Genomic DNA, 20,971 nt, shown 5'->3' with positions numbered 1-20,971 from the left:
TCTTTACTAATTAACACTTTAAATGGTTCAAAACTAATTATTAAGCATTCCCATCATCCAGTCGACCATTTCATTCCTTATCCATACCATATTACTGATTAAATTCCTTCATTACTTATTCGATTATCTCATTACTTATTCCTTATTCCATTACTTATTCGTTTACTCTTTACTAATTAACACTTTAAATGGTTCAAAACTAAGCATTCCCATCAATAATGTATGGATGAGGAATGGAATGGTGGAATGTGCATTGTGAATGATTATTAATTAGTTTTGAACCATTTAAAGTGTTAATTTGTAAAGAGAAATCGAATAAGTAATGGAATAAGGAATAAGGAATAAGTAATCAACTTCACGGAGGTATATATATAACGTTATCATGATCTGACAAATCTGGGATTTAGAAAATTTGTAATACTTATAAGCTGGTCGAGTGTCGAGTCGAGCTTGAAATACAAATATCTATCAATTAATTCATACGGGAATAGCTGTTCAAACTTGTTTCTGAGTGAATTGATTTAACTTGCGACCTTGCAAAATAATTTAATTTTCTCTTGACTTTTTTTTTCCTATAACGTGGGCATGTGCAAGTCTAAACCAGACCACGGGGAAACAACTCTTTACTTAGAGGTCGCCCTGCGTTCAACTTCCTGTAAAGATGTTCTAGCTAATTCGTGTAAATATCATTTATGAAGAAAAACAGTTCAGGTAAAAATGCATTTTATTTTCTCCTTATCAATACAAATGCACATTAATGAATACATACGCATTACATGAGTGATTGGTGCAATGCGATTATTCATTTTAAAACACCTTTTCAACGCACGTAACTCAACCTGTCAAGCGAGTGACACATCTTTATAATCTTAGATTCGATTCCCAGAATGATGTTCTATGATTTATTTTACAAAAACGCATCTTCTTCTTGACTTGTTTGTTAGTCCAGTCCTACCGTCATGACATCATGATGATACTGTTTCATGACATATTTGGTGGCATTCATTGTTTTTTGTAGTTAGCATGCATGAAAATCGGTAAAAAAAGCGTCATCAGTTCGCAGGCTGACCGGCAAATATTTCGTAGAATCTAAACAAAAGAGGGCTTAGGACTTGACCTGTCATGATGCTTGCATATTAAAATATGGACAATAAAGAATGTGAGACGATGAAGCGAGTCAAATTAGTCACGTCAAATTAGAAATTTTGTTAAATTGAATAGCACTGCATTAGGCCTACTGTATATATACCAGCCTGGAGACCACTAGAGAACTAATCCAATGACCAGACACAAACCAGGGCCAGGACCTCCAAACTCTTGATAGATACTGTACTCTAATCTCATACATGCCATATTTTCAGGAGACCAATAAGGGAGATTGATGATTATTTTAAGGGAGATTTGCCTAAAATAAGGGAGATATTCATGTCGCACACATGCGACATGAATATCGACATTTTTACTCAATTCTAAAGCAATAAACTAATTTTTGAAAGTGATAAGCAATATTTATATCTATTTGAGATATTAATCATACAATATGAAAACAACAAAAAGTTGTGTACAGTAAAAATGCAATTAGTATACATTCTGATAATATAAAATTATTTTTCATTTTTTTAAATAACAAAGTTTTCACATCTTTATAATTATAATGCATATTACATAAAAGCATTTGAAAAGGGTATATTATAATTACATGTAGCTAAAGATTAAGACAAGCAGATAAATTATATATCAGTTTGGATTTTCTTAAAATGAGAATCAACGCTTGATCCAGTCTTGAGGGAACACATCTGTTGTAAAAATCACCATGAAATGTCCTGTGGGATCCCTAATGGTCGACCATTTAGATATAACGATATTCCAAGTGTACAAGTGTACAAGTGTCAGTAGTCATGAGAACTGAAGACGTTCATGGTAGCTAGGAGACTGCAGTAAATCTTATCATGAACATTCCAGATTTTGTATATTGCCTCTGTCATGGACAGTAGTCATTGTAAACATCATGATTGACCACTTCGACCATCAGATGTGCTAATTTTGATAGTTTTATAAAAGAAAATATCGGATTTCATCATGCTATCACTGATCCACGATACACATTTTATACAAAAAAAACACGTGTGGTTTTGCGTCTGACTAGGCTCAATTACCATCAACAAAGTATGGTCCTAAAAGAAAACAAAGAATAATTCAAGTCTGATAGCAAAGAGGGTTAAAGTTATTTAAAAGCAACTTGCCTTTATTTCATGGTGATAGATATTGTAGCATAAACATAAACATTACACTAGCCAGAGCTTCATGTGAAGGCCGTGTCCAATAGGCGCCATTTTGACTAAGTGATCACATGGACAGATGGATTACATGGTCCCTAAATTTAGCCAAATCTCATAAAATCTCGTGGGAAAATCTACCGAATTGTAAACAAAAATGGGGTTGGCCAAAATACTGGAGGGAATTACAAAATACGGGAATTTGGGCTCTCCTCCCGGAAGGAAATAAATGACTTGAAAATAAGGGAGATTTTGTCTCACGCCGGGAGGTATGGCATTTATGTAATCTACTTGGCCACCAGTTCAGTTATGTTACATCCTTCCCTCCTTCGGCAATGCCCTGCAATTAGGATGTAAGAAATGTGTTTCTCTTACCCTGGATAGGGATATCCGCAGTTTTCCCGGGGTGAGATTTTCCTATCTCACCCTAGGGAAAAGACAAGCTACACATGCTCTTTGCACGTTCTCAACAATTGCATTTCGTCATGTCAACAATGTCATGACGTCACGGTAACAGTACAATGACGTCACGTTGACAAATCAATCACGTCCTGTCAATATTTCCTTGCATTGATGTAACGTCAATATTAGATACATAAGAGGGTAAATAGGGTAAGAGAAAAATAATCATTCACCCCCATGGAAGTGAGACAGGGGAATCTCAACCCTCGGGGTAAGATGATTAAGCTGTCAAACACTCGGCAAGCTTCGTGTTTGGCAACTTAAGAATCCTCCCCTCGGGTTGAGATTCCCCTGTCTCACCCCCATGGGGGTGAAAGATTCTATTAATCTGCTGTCCCCATTGCATAATTGTAAGAAGCGAATAAATTTGTGATTTATTTACTGATTTTACTAAACAAGTTTTACAGGATTTTCTTCTAAGCATAAAAATCACATATAATGGGAGAGGTGGGGACTGAAGTTTTCACTGGCCCAGGTGTCACCATACATGTGTTGTCCAGATCTAGACATGGTGTCAGGGCCAAAGGAAACTCAGGCTACAGTATATGGTCCTAGAACTGTACCTTGCTGAACACCAGAGTCCATTGATAGAGAAAAAGATTTAGTACTGGACTTGTCAATAAGGATCTTTTGTTGTTGATTGTGTAGAAATGAGGAAATCCAGAGATGGGAGTTGTTGCAGATATCATAATATTAAAGTTTGTATTTAAACAACACATTGATGAGGAACCTAGTCAACTGTTGTTTTGGAAAAATCAAGTAATCAATCTGTTTACCATACATCTTTTATATTACTGATGTTATTTATGTTTTGCAATTCACATGAATTGTTTGCATCTAATGCTCTGTTGGGAATTGGTAACTATAAGAATGTTATGATTATTTACTTTCTGTGGGCATATGATTAATACATGTACTTATGATTTATATTCTATTCTTTCTAAACAAGTTTATTCTTCCAAATGTCTCTCTTGACAATCCCTCACTTTTTGCCTTAAGTGTGAAGAAGGCTTTGGGTTCTGCCCCCTGGCTGAGACAATACCAGTTTCTTTGAAAACATTGGTTGTTCCTTTTGCCTTAAGCTCAGCATTTTGGGAGTGGGATGACTGATTCGAACATTATCATGATCAGTATAATGTGACCAGGTAAAGTGCCTGCTGGGTTGGATGCCTTCAACAGTATGCTCGAGTGAGGAACACTCGTAGTAAAGTCAACATCATTTTGATGAAATACGCTCTACAACAAAGAGACAAACAGGAACATACTGCACAACTGCAGCCTCCCTAGACGCACACAATTACACTACATGCATGCCCTATGTATGCCAAATCCAAATCTTCTACAAAGTCTAGAATTGTCCCCAAAGACCGACTACTCTTCTTTGTGAGTGTTTAGTTGGATGCCAAATGTAAGAGCTAGAAGAGGATAAATGCAACGAACAGACTTGGACTTGAACCCGGAACCTACAAACTTTAGAACACTGTCTCTAGCCATTTGAGCTATATCTGGCCAGCAGTATTAAGTGAAGTCCAGTTCCACACACTTAAATGTATGGTTAATTTATCCCTGACACTGCACTCAATGTTTACTGGTCAGTATAAATATGGTCGTGTGGCTACAGTAGGGATAAAACACCAGATATCAACTGGCTTTCTCTTATGTATCTGGCAAATTGGCATGTCAAGCCACTCTCGCTGGTCAAGTGGTTATGACTTTGGTGCAAGTCATATTTTAATCAGCATTGCAATGTATAACTTTGGTATACTCTGTCTTTGCCAAAAGCACACAGACTATAAATAATTGTTGTGAGAAAAAGCCTAGTCCTAGATATAGTGATCTCATGTATATATAAATCCAATAACTTAACATCTCTTGCTCTCCATGTCACTAGTGTTTCTAGGGTTACATGCTTGTGAGAGCTGCAAGTCATGACAATGACATTTTATTTTTGTAGATATTTATTCGGTCCTGACATGTATGTAATAACATATAGTCTTTACATGTAGTCTTTACATATAAATGTCTGTTGCGAACTCGATGTTATCATAAGGAATCAGAACGCAAAATTCTGAAGGAAAATTTAATGCCTGGATATACATGTAGACTAAGAGGGAAAATTTACTGTTGTGCTATATAAAAAACTGTCAATATGCTATCCCACAAGTTTGAAGTTAGTGGTGGGGCCTGCAACATTATTTCTAAATGCTGCAGTCTGCATATAATGCCTGAAACCTTTATGGAAGAGTAGACCGAACCTTTATTTATAGTTTAATTATCACTGTGGTATTACGCATACCTGTAACCTCTTTACATAATGCACATATACATTGTACAGTACACACACATGAAACTTATTATTTAAAGAATTCTTTTGCGACTTTCACTTACCCTTGTCAGTGAGATTGCACTTTAATGTATGGCTCTATTATCTGTTGACACATATAAACAGCCAGCACTAACAAGTAGGACTTTACACATGCATAAAAATTACTCTCAAGACAATCTTTCCCTTTTGTTATGATCAATGCAGAATAGCTCCAAATTAAAGAGACCTTTAGGAAGATCTTGAATCTTTTAGGGTTTTATTTATCATCCATGATAATTTGTTTGTTGCTCCATATATTAACACCAGTAGTGTATGCTCCTGGCTATTGTGAGGACAAAGAAACCTTCAGGAAGGTCTTTTGAAGTATTTCCATTTTCTCCATATACATGGTAACAATCTGCTTTTGTTACTTCCTACTTAAAATCATTTTTATATGGCTAGCTGTTGCTTGGAAAATACCCTAAAAAGCTTGGCTGAAACAGTTGTTTTTTGAAGGCATGTATATACATCTAGCACTTCATGACTAACCCACTCAAGTTGAAACAGAAAGGTGTGAAGGTCAGTTGTACCAACATTTACGATATTGTCAGTATTAAGGCCGTGATTCTGTGGGCTTCCAGTAGACCCTCGAGAGCATGTTTTTAACATGCTTTTAGTATTATTAGTGTCCAATGATTTTTTGGGGTTCATTTTTGGCCGAATACAGGCCTCTTCCAGGATCCCCTTGTGAAATTTTGTTGTAATTTTTCCCAATTTTATGTTCATATTTTCCCAATCAGAAACTGTTTAATTAAGTGTCCATCAGGTCCATGTACATCAGATTGTATTTCACGTAATGTTTTCAAACGCAGATGTAATAAAGCTACTATAGTTTCTATTTATCAAAGCTAAATTAAACATAGAAAAAGACCTGTTGAAGATGTTTCCCCATTAGCAAAATATACCACTGTAAAAGGCACAGATCCCTGTGTAATAAGGTTAAGAAATCACTGGTGTTCATACATCTGTTTTTGTACACACCTTGGTCTTTACGTGACACAGCTGCATGCACTGCCACAATATTTACCTTACATGATTGCCATTATTGACTTAATTATCAATGTAAATGTTTCTCAGCAACATACTTCCTAGTTATGTACACTTGATTTGGAGCTTGGATTACCAGATAGTTACATAGACAGTAGTTTATATGGAACTGGCAGGAATATGGCTTCAATTTTCTTACTGCACTCTGCTGATCATGAAACCAGAGTCTACCTGCAATGCATGTCAAGCTCAGAGGTAGACTATATAGGAAGTGTTCTTAGTAAGAAGAGACTTTTTGACTGAAGAATTCTTTGTTTTGGCATTGAAGTTATACAATTATCAGTTTTACATTTAGACACTATATCATCAGTACAGTAAATGAAAAATGCAAGAGGTCAGCCTAGTCTGATTAAATCATCTGTTCATATGAAGGAACTATGATTGGGATTCTTTACATCGTCATCACCTCAAAACAGTATAGATTTGTTATCTCCGTCCATATCTCATGATGTACTGTGTACTGGTGGGCAGCCAAACTTTCCTATAATGTTCCTAAAACCTATTCAGCTCATAGTGTTGGAAGAAGGCTAGAGCTTTGTAAATCAAAGTAAAGTTATTAATACTGTGTTATATAGACCTTAAGAATGGATGATTTAATATCAGTTCTGGTATTAGAAAGTCTTAACAAAATGACCAAAATAGATATAACCGATTTCTCACCCTGTTTATAAAAACAAATTTCACTTTGTTAATAAATGAGAATGAAAACCTTCCTTTGTCAAGATTACTTTTATTATTTCCGATTAATCAAATGATGACTGCTACCTGCAATACATGTTCATAAAATATAATGATTAGTTGGTTAAGTACTCTTGATACACTTTCCTGCTTGATTAAAATAGTTTCCATGCATAATTGCCTTAATTGTTTTCCAGCTTGATGTGGTAATGAAGACAGTAATGGAAACACAGCCACATATGTAGACTGACTGTGAGCTGCTGTTGGGTGCAGCATGTCTCGACACTCTAGTGGTGGAGAGGTACCCACAGGGACCTGGTTACTAAAAAATAACGGACAGTTCTCAAGTAAGTCATTCTATTTTTAGTAATTGTAAAGTATATATAGCATCTATAATAAAGCCCTTTTAATTATATTATATTAAGTATAGCATTAGGCTTGGCTATACACTGATTTTGGAAAAAAATCTATCATATCATATTTATAGTATTTGAATAAGATTTACTTTGGTCCTCTCTCAGGCAGTGTGTCATGATGAAATGATTTTGGCGTTGATTTAACGGATCATTTAATTAAGAAAAAAAACTTGAGATGGCTTACATTGATCAAAAGCATATGTCCAAAACATCTGTTAGAGTGAAGGAGACATACTGTACACATCAATTTTATAAATGGTTGAGGATTTTAAACGAGTGTTCTTGTCATATGGGATTTACTTTTAAGGTTCAATAGATATAGTTTGATTTCATACAAGCCTGTATATGTTGTGAGTGAAATGGGGTTAGGGGTGGGGTGGATCAAAACTTGTTTGGGCCTTTATAGAGCAGGTTTAAATAGAAGTACATGTAAAAATATTGACTTTAAGTTTTGGAGGTCATTTGAATGCATGTATGTGTTACCTATAGAGTTATTTAGAATATTACGGTATCTTCAGAAAGCTTATTAAGTCAGTCACCTTACAAAGGAACAGATTTCTGTTTTGCCTCTCAGTTCAGTATCATATTTGTCATTATGTCTTTATATAATACATTTGTATTCTTGTCACACATGTACATCCCAGATATAAAGATATATATACTGAATGTATTTGAATTGTTTATCTATGTATATGGCTCTGCATGGTCAACATAAATCAAAAGCTTGCTGCATATAGAATAACTGAATTGTGTTTATAATATATTATGATATGCTAATGAGTATTTATGATAGTGCTGTAGTTACCTGGGGTTCAGGTGTTAGACAATATTTACTAGCTGGTAAGAAGTGGTGACAAGACCTGCATGTCAACATCATGTGCTGCCTTTGACTAGGGCACCTATTTATAGCTGTTTGTAGTCATATTCTAGTCGCTGTAGAGATCTTACAAACATCAATATCTCGATTCATATGTATCATATGATATAAGTGCAATATATGTATTAGTTTTAAATATCAAGAGCTGTTTACTCACCAGATAACGCCTCAGGTCAACCTAATATTGGCCATATCTTGACTTGCTGAAATCGGGACAAATTCTGAAATCATATTTCATGAAATCAAAAGATTTTTGTATCATCAATTAACTTAATAAACACCTACAAATAAGCCCTCCCTGATCTTTGATGCTGAACTTTTGCGCTGGAGGAAAGAGATTATTTGAGGATAAATATGGTAATTTTGCATATTAAAATGAAAAAATATCAATCTCAATTTTTTAAAGCTTGAAGAATCAATAATGAAATCGATTTTAAGTCCTTTTACTTGCTGACTCCCTATAAAATGCCTTTTCACTTTTGGTTTTGAAGAGCTGTGACCAGATAAAAGTTCATTGCAGATTGGCAACAGTAAAATGCTCAACTTCGAAAGGTTCCACTTAGGAAAAAAAAGTAAAGAATTCTTATGTTACATAGTTGTCACATGCATGAGGCCTAAAGAAAAATATCTTTGCCATTCCCCTATTCCTATCTGGAATTTTCCTGACAAATTTAAGCATTAAATAGTGATAATATCATACAAACTTGTTAAAGTTAAGATCTTTGTTAGTACCTGAAATTTCATTTGACTAGGATTCAAACCTGATCCCATGTGATCAGGTCTTTAAAAAAAAATGTAAAAAAATGTAAACTTTATTTACATTTCAACAATAGCTGAACAAGTTAATACATTAACATACAGTATAATGATCATGCTTGTTGGCCCAGATGGAAGCATGCGAGGTGTCGTACTGTGGTCGGGCGGTGACCTCACACCTTTTTATGTCTGATCGAGAACACATCTGTATTTCATGATGTTGAAGAAACAAAGATTGTAATGATCTTCATCTATTAAAATTAATGAAGAGGCAATCATTAGATCGACTTTTAAGTTCCAATACGGCTCTTTGTTTGGTGTTTACTGGGCCCACCAAACAAGATTGCATAATATAGCGATTGAATAAATCATGATCATGGCTGTCTTCCAAAATGTAACCGGTACCTGGAAAATAAAATAACTATGGGTTCTAGTGTTTTGTATCTGTGTGTAATTATAACTGTGTATACATTTGTTGTTCTATTGTCTAATTCATGATCATTGTTTTGAATTTAAACAAGCACTGCACAAAACAAACGTTAATGCTGAATGCTAGGAAGCACAATTAAAGTTAAACAAAAATATTTTATTACCGGCCTACACTATTGTGTCAAACAGGTGACCAGAAACACACATAAAATGTTTTTTGGCCTGATAGGAAATGGAACTGAGTGCCTACCAGAAACAAAATATTTGTACATACAAGAGTAAATACTGTACTGGTATGCAGATGTACAATAATAAAGATGTCCCAATGGGTTCATTCTATTGTAACATTTAAGTGGCTCTGGAGTTGATTAGATTTTCATAATCTAATTATTGTGATAAATAATTAATGTAATGTACCTGTGCAACTGAGCTCTAGATGGTCAGCTAGGTAAGTTACTAATAAATATCAGATGTTTTCTGTATATAGCTGACAAAACATTGCTACAGTAGTTGTTTATACTCGTATACACTGCAGTGTTCTGCGGTTGCCAACCCACCTGATTTCATCAAGTCAACCTGATATTGGCCACATCATGACCAGCTTCATTTCTGAAAAATGCTGGAAGGATATTTCATTACCTTCTTTAAGAATTATAAACATGAAAATCAATTTTATAAAGCTAAAACAATCGATATAATGTTTGGATTATACGGAACAATACATTACATAGTTGATTATTGGATATAAGGCCTTCTTTAGGGGTGACTATTGAAGCAAAAAAAGCTATCACGATAGTACTACTGTAATAAAATTACTAAGTATTGCTTATGCCATGGCGCAGAGTCCTTGGTTTGTCATCTGACTTCCATCTGTCGCCGTAGGTGTTAACATTTCCTTTAAATCTCTACTAGTCATATGTTGACTCTGACCCCTGGGGCCAGAGGGGCAGGGCCCAATAGAGATAATAGAAGCAAATCTTTTAAATTGTAACTTGTCATGAAGTACCAAATGAATTTGAACAAAAGTTGGTCTGAAACATTCTTGGGGAAAGATAAACAGATTTTGCATAATTATTGACTGTAGTGCTGAAACGATACTTCCCTCACGATACGATACGTATCGCGATACTTGTCTCACGGTACGATACGTATCACGGTATATTTACAGAGATCCCCATTAGTTTATCCTGTCAGAGGGTAGAGTGTAACGTTACCCCTCCTCTAAAAATTGGAGGGATACAAACATAAATCCAGGGGTACTATCACGAATTCACTTATCAAGGTTACTTATTTGTACAAATTTAGCCATCACATTACAGCTGTAATTATAAAAATGTTAAAGTTTAATTAAAAAAAATAAACCTTAGAAGTTTTGACATGCTTATTATTAGTGATAAGTCATTTTGACAATTGACACATTGGGTTAATACTGACTATTACTGTAGATCTATATGTTTTACAAAGATTAATTGGTTTCTTCGTAAATTATCTAATTTAAATCTTGAATTATTTTGCTTTCAATTAGAATTCTACTCAATTTCCAATTGATCTGGGTCTGTTCGTTTATGAGGACAAACCGGTCCGTCCGTATTTAAATGTAATATTTCAAACATAATACTGATAGTAGGCCTATCTTAACGGACTTGCAAATGTTAATACATGCCTAAGAAGTCTTTGTCAAGGCTCATCTGAAAGTAATATAAGATTACCAGGTCTGTCTTTTATTTCATAAACTAACAACACTGGTCCAACCTTTTGTACCGCAAAAACGAAAACGGTCCTAGGCCTGTTATTGATCAGTGAACATTTTTCTTTCGTGGACGGCCCCAGGATTTACGCAGAATAAACATGAATGGTGTACACCGTATGATCTGTAGCAAAATTCTGCCTTTGATGAAGTAGCGAGAAACATTATTCAGGTTAGGAAATAACCTAGATCTGTGAGTTTTCACTAGTTGACTGACACCAGTGGGGCCAGAAGGGCGGGGCCCAATGGGGATGACTCCTTTAAATCACCACTTGGCACAAAGTACTGAATGGATTTAAATCAAATTTGGTCCCCAATAGGGGAAATAGAGGAAAGTCCTTTTAGTCGCTGTTGTAAGATCCTGCTGTGTCAGGGTTTGGTCATCCTCAGCAAGGTGCATAGTATTGTCAAGCATTTCACAGGGAAGGTGAGGTGTTTCAGTGCTGTTGTGTGCCTCCTGACCATGTTCCTGCTATGTCTCACTGGTTTTCACTCTGCGCTAACTTAATGTTTTGGCTGTTTGTTCTTGTTTAATAGATTCTTAGTCCCTTTATATTCTTGGAAATCTTCTGCAGTGGCATTTCACTGTTTCTCCTTCTGCTCATGTAAGTGTTGTTTGAATTAGCCTGGTAATTTCCTTTGTATCTATACTGTTGAGTCTTTCATCCTCTTCCTTCTCAGAAGACTGTGTACCCGGTATATTTTTTCTTGTTTGTTGTTTGAGGTTTCTGTGATTCCTCACAAAGTAAGATGTCATCGCTGCCAACCCCAAAATTGCCTTATTCTGGTCTTTTCTGAACGTCACCTGCCTTCCCAAGTGTCATTGATCTTTTCTCATTTGTCAATCTTGAGTTTTTAGGTCATCTGAGACGAAGTCTCAAAATTAAGAATTATATGGTCCCCACCCCCCAGGGGCCTGAGAGGCGGGGCCAAAAAGGGTCAAATTGACTAAAACTTCAAAAAATCTTCTTCTCTACTCTGAGATACTGTGGAATCAAACACTTTTAAATAGATGGTCTTAAGGTGCTTTACCAAAATTGTGAATTTCATGACCCTGGGGTCTCACGTTTGCCCCTGGGGAGGGGGTAAACTTTACTATAGTTTATATAGGGAAATCACATTTTCAACGTCAGGATGCATTTGGCACCTGTCGTTATAGTCGTGGTGGGTAAACTTTGTTAGTCACACTTTTGTTTCCGGCTAACAACTTCTCTGTGATACAAATGATATACATCGGCAGCCTAATATACTTCCTATTTTGACAGCAATTATTGACACAATTGAACTGATGGTTCCCGTGTTTACTGCAATTATTTAAAATGAAATATGAATGTTTGGTGTTCTAGACTATTTTAGATTATAAATACAAACATTTTCTTCACCAGTGTATGCAATTTTGCTGGCGTAGGATTACGTAGTTCTGTCTCAATCCTGCCTTGAAAACGAAAGTAAAAAAATCAGTTTGATCGTCGTGGAAATTTACATGCGTTCACAGAGAAACTATCCACATGTCTAAGACTATTACATGTATGTTCACCCTGAGTTCCTATGCAGGAACATTTCATGTAAGCCTAAAGCCAACTGAGTTTACGTAGTCAAATGTTTACAATTCTATAAATAGTTTTGCAGCCAAACATTCCACGGGATAACTTCAGCTATCACGTGACTAATCATGTGATCATCACTAATCGACCAAAATGGCGGTAATGTCTAATATAACTAAACAAGCGATCGTTCGCAGTTTCATATTTATTTGTACACTGTATGTCGCTAGAATAAGCAAGAAATATCAACAGGAATTGAAGGCAAGTTGTAAAAAACTACATTGTTGTTTTTCATGAGGATTTTATTAAATAAGATTATTATTTGTTTATTTGAAAAGAAACTAACGATTATGATCCGTGACTGATGTACTGGCGTCTTGTTTGTCAAAACTGTAGGCCTTAATTATGTCTCGTCGGACAGCGTGACCGACAGCGCCACCGCAGTTTTCTATCGGAGGTAAAATATTTGCATTTTGATGTTACTAGGGATCATAACATAGATGTTTGCTAGGCCTAATTAACATCTTATAGTATAAATAAAAAAAAAACTTACATCTAGGATTGTATCTCTGGTTGTACATGTAACTGTTAATAGACCGATTTCTCCTTCAGTTGATTTTTTTCAAAGTTTACAAGCAGCTTTACTGATTCATAAGTATATCAATAATCTTCCACAAGCATTAAAGAAATAGGAAAGAACTATACTCAGCTATTCGAAAGTTGTCAGCAGATAAATGTTATACATGCCTGTTTTCTTGAATATATATAGAATAGGAATAACCAGACGACAAAGACATTTCATCTGATACAAATGTAGCTGTCTAACTATAAAATCCAATTTTAAATTTCTTATTATATGACCTCAGACCCTGACGTTTCTCAGGGCCTTTGGTCCTTTGATTGACTTTTATTTGTTGGATTTGTATTGGAATTCATTTAAGCATTGAACGGCTTTCAGTTGGCATTCATATTGACTATGAATGCCAACTGAAAGCCGTTCATTGCTTATATTTACCATCTGCGATTTTTTATTTGTCGTGCGATTTTTTTTTTGAAATTTTCAAATTCAAATTTCAATTGGCAGTTCATAAGCTGGTGAACTCGCAACTGAATTGGTAGGGTTATATAGTGGCAGTGCCATACAATGGTAAATATTCTAATTTGGCATTATCAGCATGGGATGACAGTTAAATTTGATGGTATACACATGTTGGCCCCGACTGACCCCCAGGGGCTAATTGGCAGGGCTAAAATGGGACAAATTGAATGAAATTTCAAAAAATCTTCTTCTCAAGACCCATATAAGGTAGAATCAAATACTCTGCATAGATGAAAGGGTCTTATGGTGCTTTACCAAAATTGTGAATTTCATGCCCCTGGGGTCTCACGTTTGCCCCTGGGTAGGGGGTAAACTTTACTATAGTTTATATAGGGGAAATCACATTTGTGACTATTATTTGTTGAATTTGAATTGAAATTCATTCTAACTTTTAATTTGTTAACATTATCAGCATGGGGTGACAGCTTAATGATACACTGTATGCACATGTTGGCCCTGACTGACCCCTTGGACTGATGGGTGGGGCCAAAAAGGGTCAATTGAATTAATTGAAATGTTTCAAATCTCAGGTGACTGGATGTTAAGGCCCATGGGCCTCTTGTTCTTAGGTCACAGGGTATCCTCAGGCAGACAAATTAGATTGACAGGAGATATTGTTTAACATACACATGGTCTTTTTGTAGCTGATATGATTATCAGCTCAAATTCCTTAAAGATTAAATATGCCAGGCTTCTGAAATATTGTTAGGGGTTGTAAATTGTACTTAAATTTATCAACAATAGCTGTTATTTGTACTTAGAGTATCCTTAAGAAGATAAAGCAAAAAAAAAAAAAAAAAAACCCAACAGATTGTATGATCTATTAGTACTCAATACATGCAAAGTTTGTGAAAAGTTACACAAACATGATGAATTACTGATACTCTATATGATACAGAATTTCCTTTTGAGGTTTACATTTACACACCTGGCACTCAATATTGTCCAATTGTGGTGTTATATGAACAGACAATGGTGTCAATGTAACACATGTGGGATATTGATCTTTACTACACATACACACAGGCAGTATTGTTAGCTTACAAGAAAATATATCAAATTTTCTTTTACAAATTTTTATTAAAATCCTCAAAATCTATGTGATACCATTTTGTTTCCAATTCTAGGAAGATTTTTGCGTTTAACATGATGGTTACAGACATAAAGTTAATATTTACATGTCATCATGTTGTTAAAACATTATATTAGTCCTGTGGGGTTTGTCAATATATGGGCGCTACTGTGTTTATAGCTAAACATAACGTAAACATGGTCATATACATTGTGTATATATATGTGTATATATACATATATATATATTATTGTATTATCAGTTTAACTCAATAACTTATCAATGCACCACACTGATTCCTGATTAGAAACGAAAAAATACGTCTTCAACTGCTTTGAAGGATTGTTTTCCTGTTGATTTCCTGTGTGCTGATGATGTAGTAAACACCCTTTTCCTGCCTGTTTCCTGTGTAGTGATTGTATATATTATATATTATACATGTATATTATTTACAGATGAGGACGACCTGTTGTTAGATATAGGCAGTCCAATGTTGAGCTCTTCGTTGTCTTCTCCCTCATTTTCCCTCCAGAGGAATCGTGCCAGCGTAAGTCTACTTGTCTTCTTGAATGGGATTGTTTATCTTTAAAAGATGGCTAATTGTGACAGCATTGTTAATGTATTGTTGTTAAATATTTTTTAAGTTTCCTATTACACCAATACATAAGGTCATACAATCCTTCGATATTTTGACAAAACTAAATGTTTATTTACCAATGTTATGTTAGAGTAATAGAGATTGTGACAGATATCTATTTCATTATTTCAGTATAAAATCATTTGCCTACCGGCCATGAGATGTTACGGCTAACTTCCTGATTCTCTATGATCGAGTGCAGTGTACAGCATGCACCTATAGGTCTGCTGGGAAGTTCAGAATTTCTATAATAAAAACAAAAACAACTATTAAATAATTCATAGTTTGTTTTATCTATTGACTGTAAATATTTTGCTTTCAGTCTGAATCCAAGCTGTTTACCCCTCCTGCTGAGAAACGTACAGGAATGCCCTCCAAAATGTCCAAACGAGAATCATTAAAGGTATTTCACTTATATTTGAGATCCCGTGTTTAATTTACTTTAATATAGAAGGGGAAAATCTGGAATAAGCTAAATATTTGAGTCATATACATGTAACTACCTTACATATGTTGAGTGCAAGTGAGTTTTACTCCATCAGAGCAAGAAAAATAAACCACAGGTCTGATGGCCTGAGGCCAGGAGATTGTCTGTGGGCATGCAAGTAAATATTTGATAGGCAAGTGGAAAAACTTTTTTATTTTCTTCTGAATACATTTATTATGTATTTAGAAATTCTTCATTTGAATATGACCACTGTGTTTTAACTATGGGTTAGTACTTTTGAACATAAAATTGCCTGAAAGAACAATGATGCTGGAAAGTTTTGTTTTTTTCTGTTTATATAAGTAAACATCATCCATCAAAACCTTTTATAGGACCTGTGTAAAAAGAGAAAATGTACATGTGTTTCCATTAATTTTATACTGTATTTATTATCCCCTCCCGACAAAAGTCGGGGAGGGGATATAGCGTTCCGTTCGTACGTAAGTAAGTACGTAAGTACGTACGTACCTACGTATGTTCACTTTTTGTCAGCGCTCTTGCGACTTCATCTTTGAACGGATTCTGACCAAACTTCATATATGGGTCCAGCATGGAAATACCTCGAACGAGTTCGTGTTTCAGGATGCCAAGGTCAAGGTCAAGGTCAGCGTTACTATTTATAGAAAAACTTTGTCAGCGCTCTTGCGACTTCATTTCTGAACGGATCCTGACCAAACTTCATATATGGGTCCAGCATGGGAATACCTCGAACGAGTTCGTGTTTCAGGGTGCCAAGGTCAAGGTTAAGGTCACCGTTACTATTTATAGAAAATCTTTGTCAGCACTCTTGCTACTTCATTTTTGAACGGATCCTGACCAAACTTCATATATGGGTCCAGCATGGGAATACCTCGAACGAGTTCGTGTTTTAGGGCGCCAAGGTTAAGGCCAATGTCACCGTTACTATTTATAGAAAATCTTTGTCAGCGCTGTAATGCGACTTCATTTTTGAATGGATCCTGACCAAACTTCATATATGGGTCAAGCATGGCAATACCTCAAACAAGTTCGTGTTTCAGGGCGCCAAGGTTAAGGTCAAGGTCACCGTTACTATTTATAGAAAATCTTTGTCAGCGTTGTTGCAACTTCATTTTTAGGTCATCTGACCCAAAGGGTCAGGATGACCTATAGTCATCGTGCTTCGTCCGTCGCTGTGCGCCGTGCGCTGTCCGTAAACTTTTTCTTTCAAAACGCTACTCCTCCTTAACGCTTGGGTGGATTACTTCCAAATTTGGTTTGAAGCATCATTGGGGGAGGGCAATTATATTTTATATAAATGAGGCTGGTCGGACCCCTGGGGCCAGAGGGGCGGGGCCCCAAAAAGGGAACTTAGGTGAATATTGCTATAAAATCCTACTCCTCCTTCACCCTTGGGTGGATTACAACTAAATTTGGTGTGAAACATCATTGGGGGAGGGCGGTCATATTTTTAGCCCACCATCATCAGATGGTGGGCTATTCAAATCGCCCTGCATCCGTGGTCCGTGGTCCGTGGTCCGTGGTCCGTCCGTCTGTCCGTCCGTCCGTCCCTCCGTCCCTCCGTCCCCCCATCCCTCCGTCCGTCCGTAAACAATTCTTGTTATCGCTATTTCTCGGAAAGTACTGCAGGGATCTTTCTCAAATTTTTATATGTAGGTTCCCCTTGGTACCTAGTTATGCATATTGCATTTTGAGACCAATCGGAAAACAACATGGCCGACAGGCAGCCATCTTGGATTTTGACAATTGAAGTTTGTTATCGCTAATTCTCAGAAAGCACTGAAGGGATCTCTCCCAAATTTCATATGTAGGTTCCTCTTGGTGCCTAGTTATGCATATTGCATTTTGAGACCAATCGGAAAACAACATGGCCAATAGGCAGCCATCTTGGATTTTGACAATTGAAGTTTGTTATCGCTATTCCTAAGAAAGTACTGAAGGGATCTTTCTCAAATTTCATATTAAGGTTCCCCTTGATGCTTAGTTACGCATATTGCATTTTGAGACTAATCGGAAAACAACATGGCCGACAGGCAGCCATCTTGGATTTCGACAATTGAAGTTTGTTATCACTATTTCTAAGAAACTAATGAAGGGATCATACTGAAATTGCATATGTAGCTTCCCCGCGGTGTCTAGTTATGCATATTGCATTTTGAGACCAATCAGAAAACAACATGGCCGACAGGCAGCCATCTTGGATTTTGACAATTGAAGTTTGTTATCGCTATTTCTGAGAAAGTACTGAAGGGATCTTTCCCAAATTTCATATTTAGGTTCCCCTCGGTGCTTAGTTATGCATATTGCATTTTGATACTGATCGAAAAACAACATGGCTGACAGGCAGCCATCTTGGATTTCGACAATTGAAATTTGTTATCGCTATTTCTTAGAAACTAATAAAGGGATATTCCTGAAATTTCATATGTAGGTTCCCCCTGGTGCCTAGTTATGCATATTGCATTTTGAGACCAATCGGAAAACAACCTGGCCGACAGGCAGCCATCTTGGATTTTGACAATTGAAGTTTGTTATCGCTATTCCTCAGAAAGTACTGAAGGGATCTTTCTCAAATTTCATATTTAGGTTCCCCTTGATGCTTAGTTATGCATATTGCATTTTGAGACTAATCGAAAAACAACATGGCTGACAGGCAGCCATCTTGGATTTCGACACTTGTAAGTTTGTTATCGCTATTTCTCAGAAAGCACTGAAAGGATCTTTCTCAAATTTCATAAGTAGGTTCCTCTTGGTGCCTAGTTATGGATATTGCATTTTGAGACCAATCAGAAAACAACATGGCCGACAGGCAGCCATCTTGGATTTTGACAATTGAAGTTTGTTATCGCTATTTCTCAGAAAGTAATGAAGGGATCTTTCTCAAATTTCATACACAGGTTCCCCTCGGTGCCTTGTTATGCATATTGCATTTTGAGACTAATCAGAAAACAACATGGCCGACAGGCAGCCATCTTGGAATTTGACAATTGAAGTTTGTTATCGCTATTTCTGAGAAAGTACTGAAGGGATCTTTCTCAAATTTCATATGTAGGTTCCCCTCAGTGCCTAGTTTTGCATATTGGGACCAATCCAAAAACAACATGGCCGACAGACAGCCATTATTATTTTATATATAGGTTCCCCTTGTTTGAAAAGTACTAGCTATAGAGGGCTGGTTCTGAATTTACACAGATTAGTAAGACTTAGAGGAAGGGAAAAGTAGAGAAAAGATCAATCTGACATGGAACCTATGAAGATCATTCAATGGTGGGCGCCAAGATCCCTCTGGGATCTCTTGTATATAAATGAAGTTGGTGTGACCCCTGGGGCCTGAGGGGCGGGGCTTTAAATGGGGAACTTTGATGAAATTTTGCTATAAAATCCTACTCCTCCTTAACCCTTTAGTGGATTTCAACCAGATATGTTGTGAAACATCATTGGGGGAGGGCGGTCATATTTTATATAAATGAAGCTAGTGTGACCCCTGGGGCCTGAGGGGCGGGGCCCCAAATGGGGAACTTTGATTAAATTTTGCTATAAAATCCTACTCCTCCTTAACCCTTTAGCGGATTTCAACCAGATATGTTGTGAAACATCATTTGGGGAGGGCGGTCATATTTTATATAAATGAGGCTAGTGTGACCCCTGGAGCCAGAGGTGCGGGGCCCCAAAAGGGGAACTTTGATGAAATTTTGCTTTAAAATACTACTCCTCCAAAACCCAAAAGTAGATTATTACAAAATTTGGTGTGGAACATCGTTTGAGGAGGACAATCATATTTTGTATAAACGAGGCTGGTCTGACCCCTGGGGCCAGAGGGGCTGGGCCCCAAAAGGGGAACTTTGGTGGATATTTGCTATAAAATCCTACTCCTCCTTTACCCTTTGGTGGATTACAACTAAATTTGGTGTGAAACATCATTGGGGGAGGGTGGTCATATTTTATATAAATGAGGCTAGTGTGAGCCCTGGGGCCAGAGTGACGGGCCCAAAAAAGGGAACTTTGATGAAATTTTGCTATAAAATCCTACTCGTCCTTATATATAACCCTTTGGTTGATTTCAACCAGATATTGTGTGAAACATCATTGGGGGAGGGTGGTAATATTTTTAGCCCACCATCATCAGATGGTGGGCTATTCAAATCGCCCTGCGTCCGTGGTCCGTGGTCCGTCCGTCCGTCCGTCCGTAAACAATTCTTGTTATCGCTATTTCTGAGAAAGTACTGAAGGGATCTTTCACAAATTTCATATGTAGGTTCCCCTTGGTGCCTAGTTATGCATATTGCGTTTTGAGACCAATCGGAAAACAATATGGCCGACAGGCAGCCATCTTGGATTTTGACAATTGAAGTTTGTTATCGCTATTTCTGAGAAAGTACTGAAGGGATCTTTCTCAAATTTCATATGTAGGTTCCCCTTGGTGCCTAGTTATGCATATTCCCTTTTGAGACCAATCGGAAAACAACATGGCCGACAGGCAGCCATCTTGGATTTTGACAATTGAAGTTTGTTATCGCTATTTCTGAGAAAGTACTGAAGGGATCTTTCTCAAATTTCATATGTAGGTTCCCCTTGGTGCCTAGTTATGCATATTGCGTTTTGAGACCAATCTGAAAACAACATGGCCGACAGGCAGCCATCTTGGATTTTGACAATTGAAGTTTGTTATCGCTATTTCTGAGAAAGTACTGAAGGGATCTTTCTCAAATTTCATATGAAGGTTTCCCTTGGTACCTAGTTATGCATATTGCGATTTGAGACCAATCGGAAAACAACATGGCCGACAGGCAGCCATCTTGGATTTTGACAATTGAAGTTTGTTATCGCTATTTCTGAGAAAGTCCTGAAGGGATCATTCTCAAATTTCATATGTAGGTTCCCCTTGGTGCCTAGTTATGCATATTGCCTTTTGAGACCAATCAGAAAACAACATGGCCGACAGGCAGCCATCTTGGATTTTGACAATTGAAGTTTGTTATCGCTATTTCTGAGAAAGTACTGAAGGGATCTTTCTCAAATTTCATATGTAGGTTCCCCTTGGTGCCTAGTTATGCATATTGCAATTTGAGACCAATCGGAAAACAACATGGCCGACAGACC

General features: G+C 36.7%; 1 protein-coding gene across 1 annotated transcript in view; it reads left to right on the top strand.

Moving 5' to 3' along the window:
- The first annotated feature begins 603 nt into the window (after positions 1-603).
- Positions 604-20,971, top strand: part of LOC117335732 (oxysterol-binding protein-related protein 8-like) — a 42,562-nt gene continuing 22,194 nt past the window's right edge. The window contains exons 1-4 of the mRNA XM_033895907.1: positions 604-711; positions 7,026-7,175; positions 15,224-15,315; positions 15,728-15,808. Of these exons, the coding sequence (XP_033751798.1) occupies positions 7,103-7,175; positions 15,224-15,315; positions 15,728-15,808 (246 nt within the window). The 5' untranslated portion in view covers positions 604-711; positions 7,026-7,102. The remainder of the gene's footprint in view (positions 712-7,025; positions 7,176-15,223; positions 15,316-15,727; positions 15,809-20,971) is intronic.

The sequence above is a fragment of the Pecten maximus genome, chromosome 10, assembly GCF_902652985.1.
Source record: "Pecten maximus chromosome 10, xPecMax1.1, whole genome shotgun sequence".
Classification (NCBI taxonomy): domain Eukaryota; kingdom Metazoa; phylum Mollusca; class Bivalvia; order Pectinida; family Pectinidae; genus Pecten; species Pecten maximus.
Note: the sequence above shows the minus strand (reverse complement) of the source record. Positions and strands in the feature narration are given on the sequence as shown.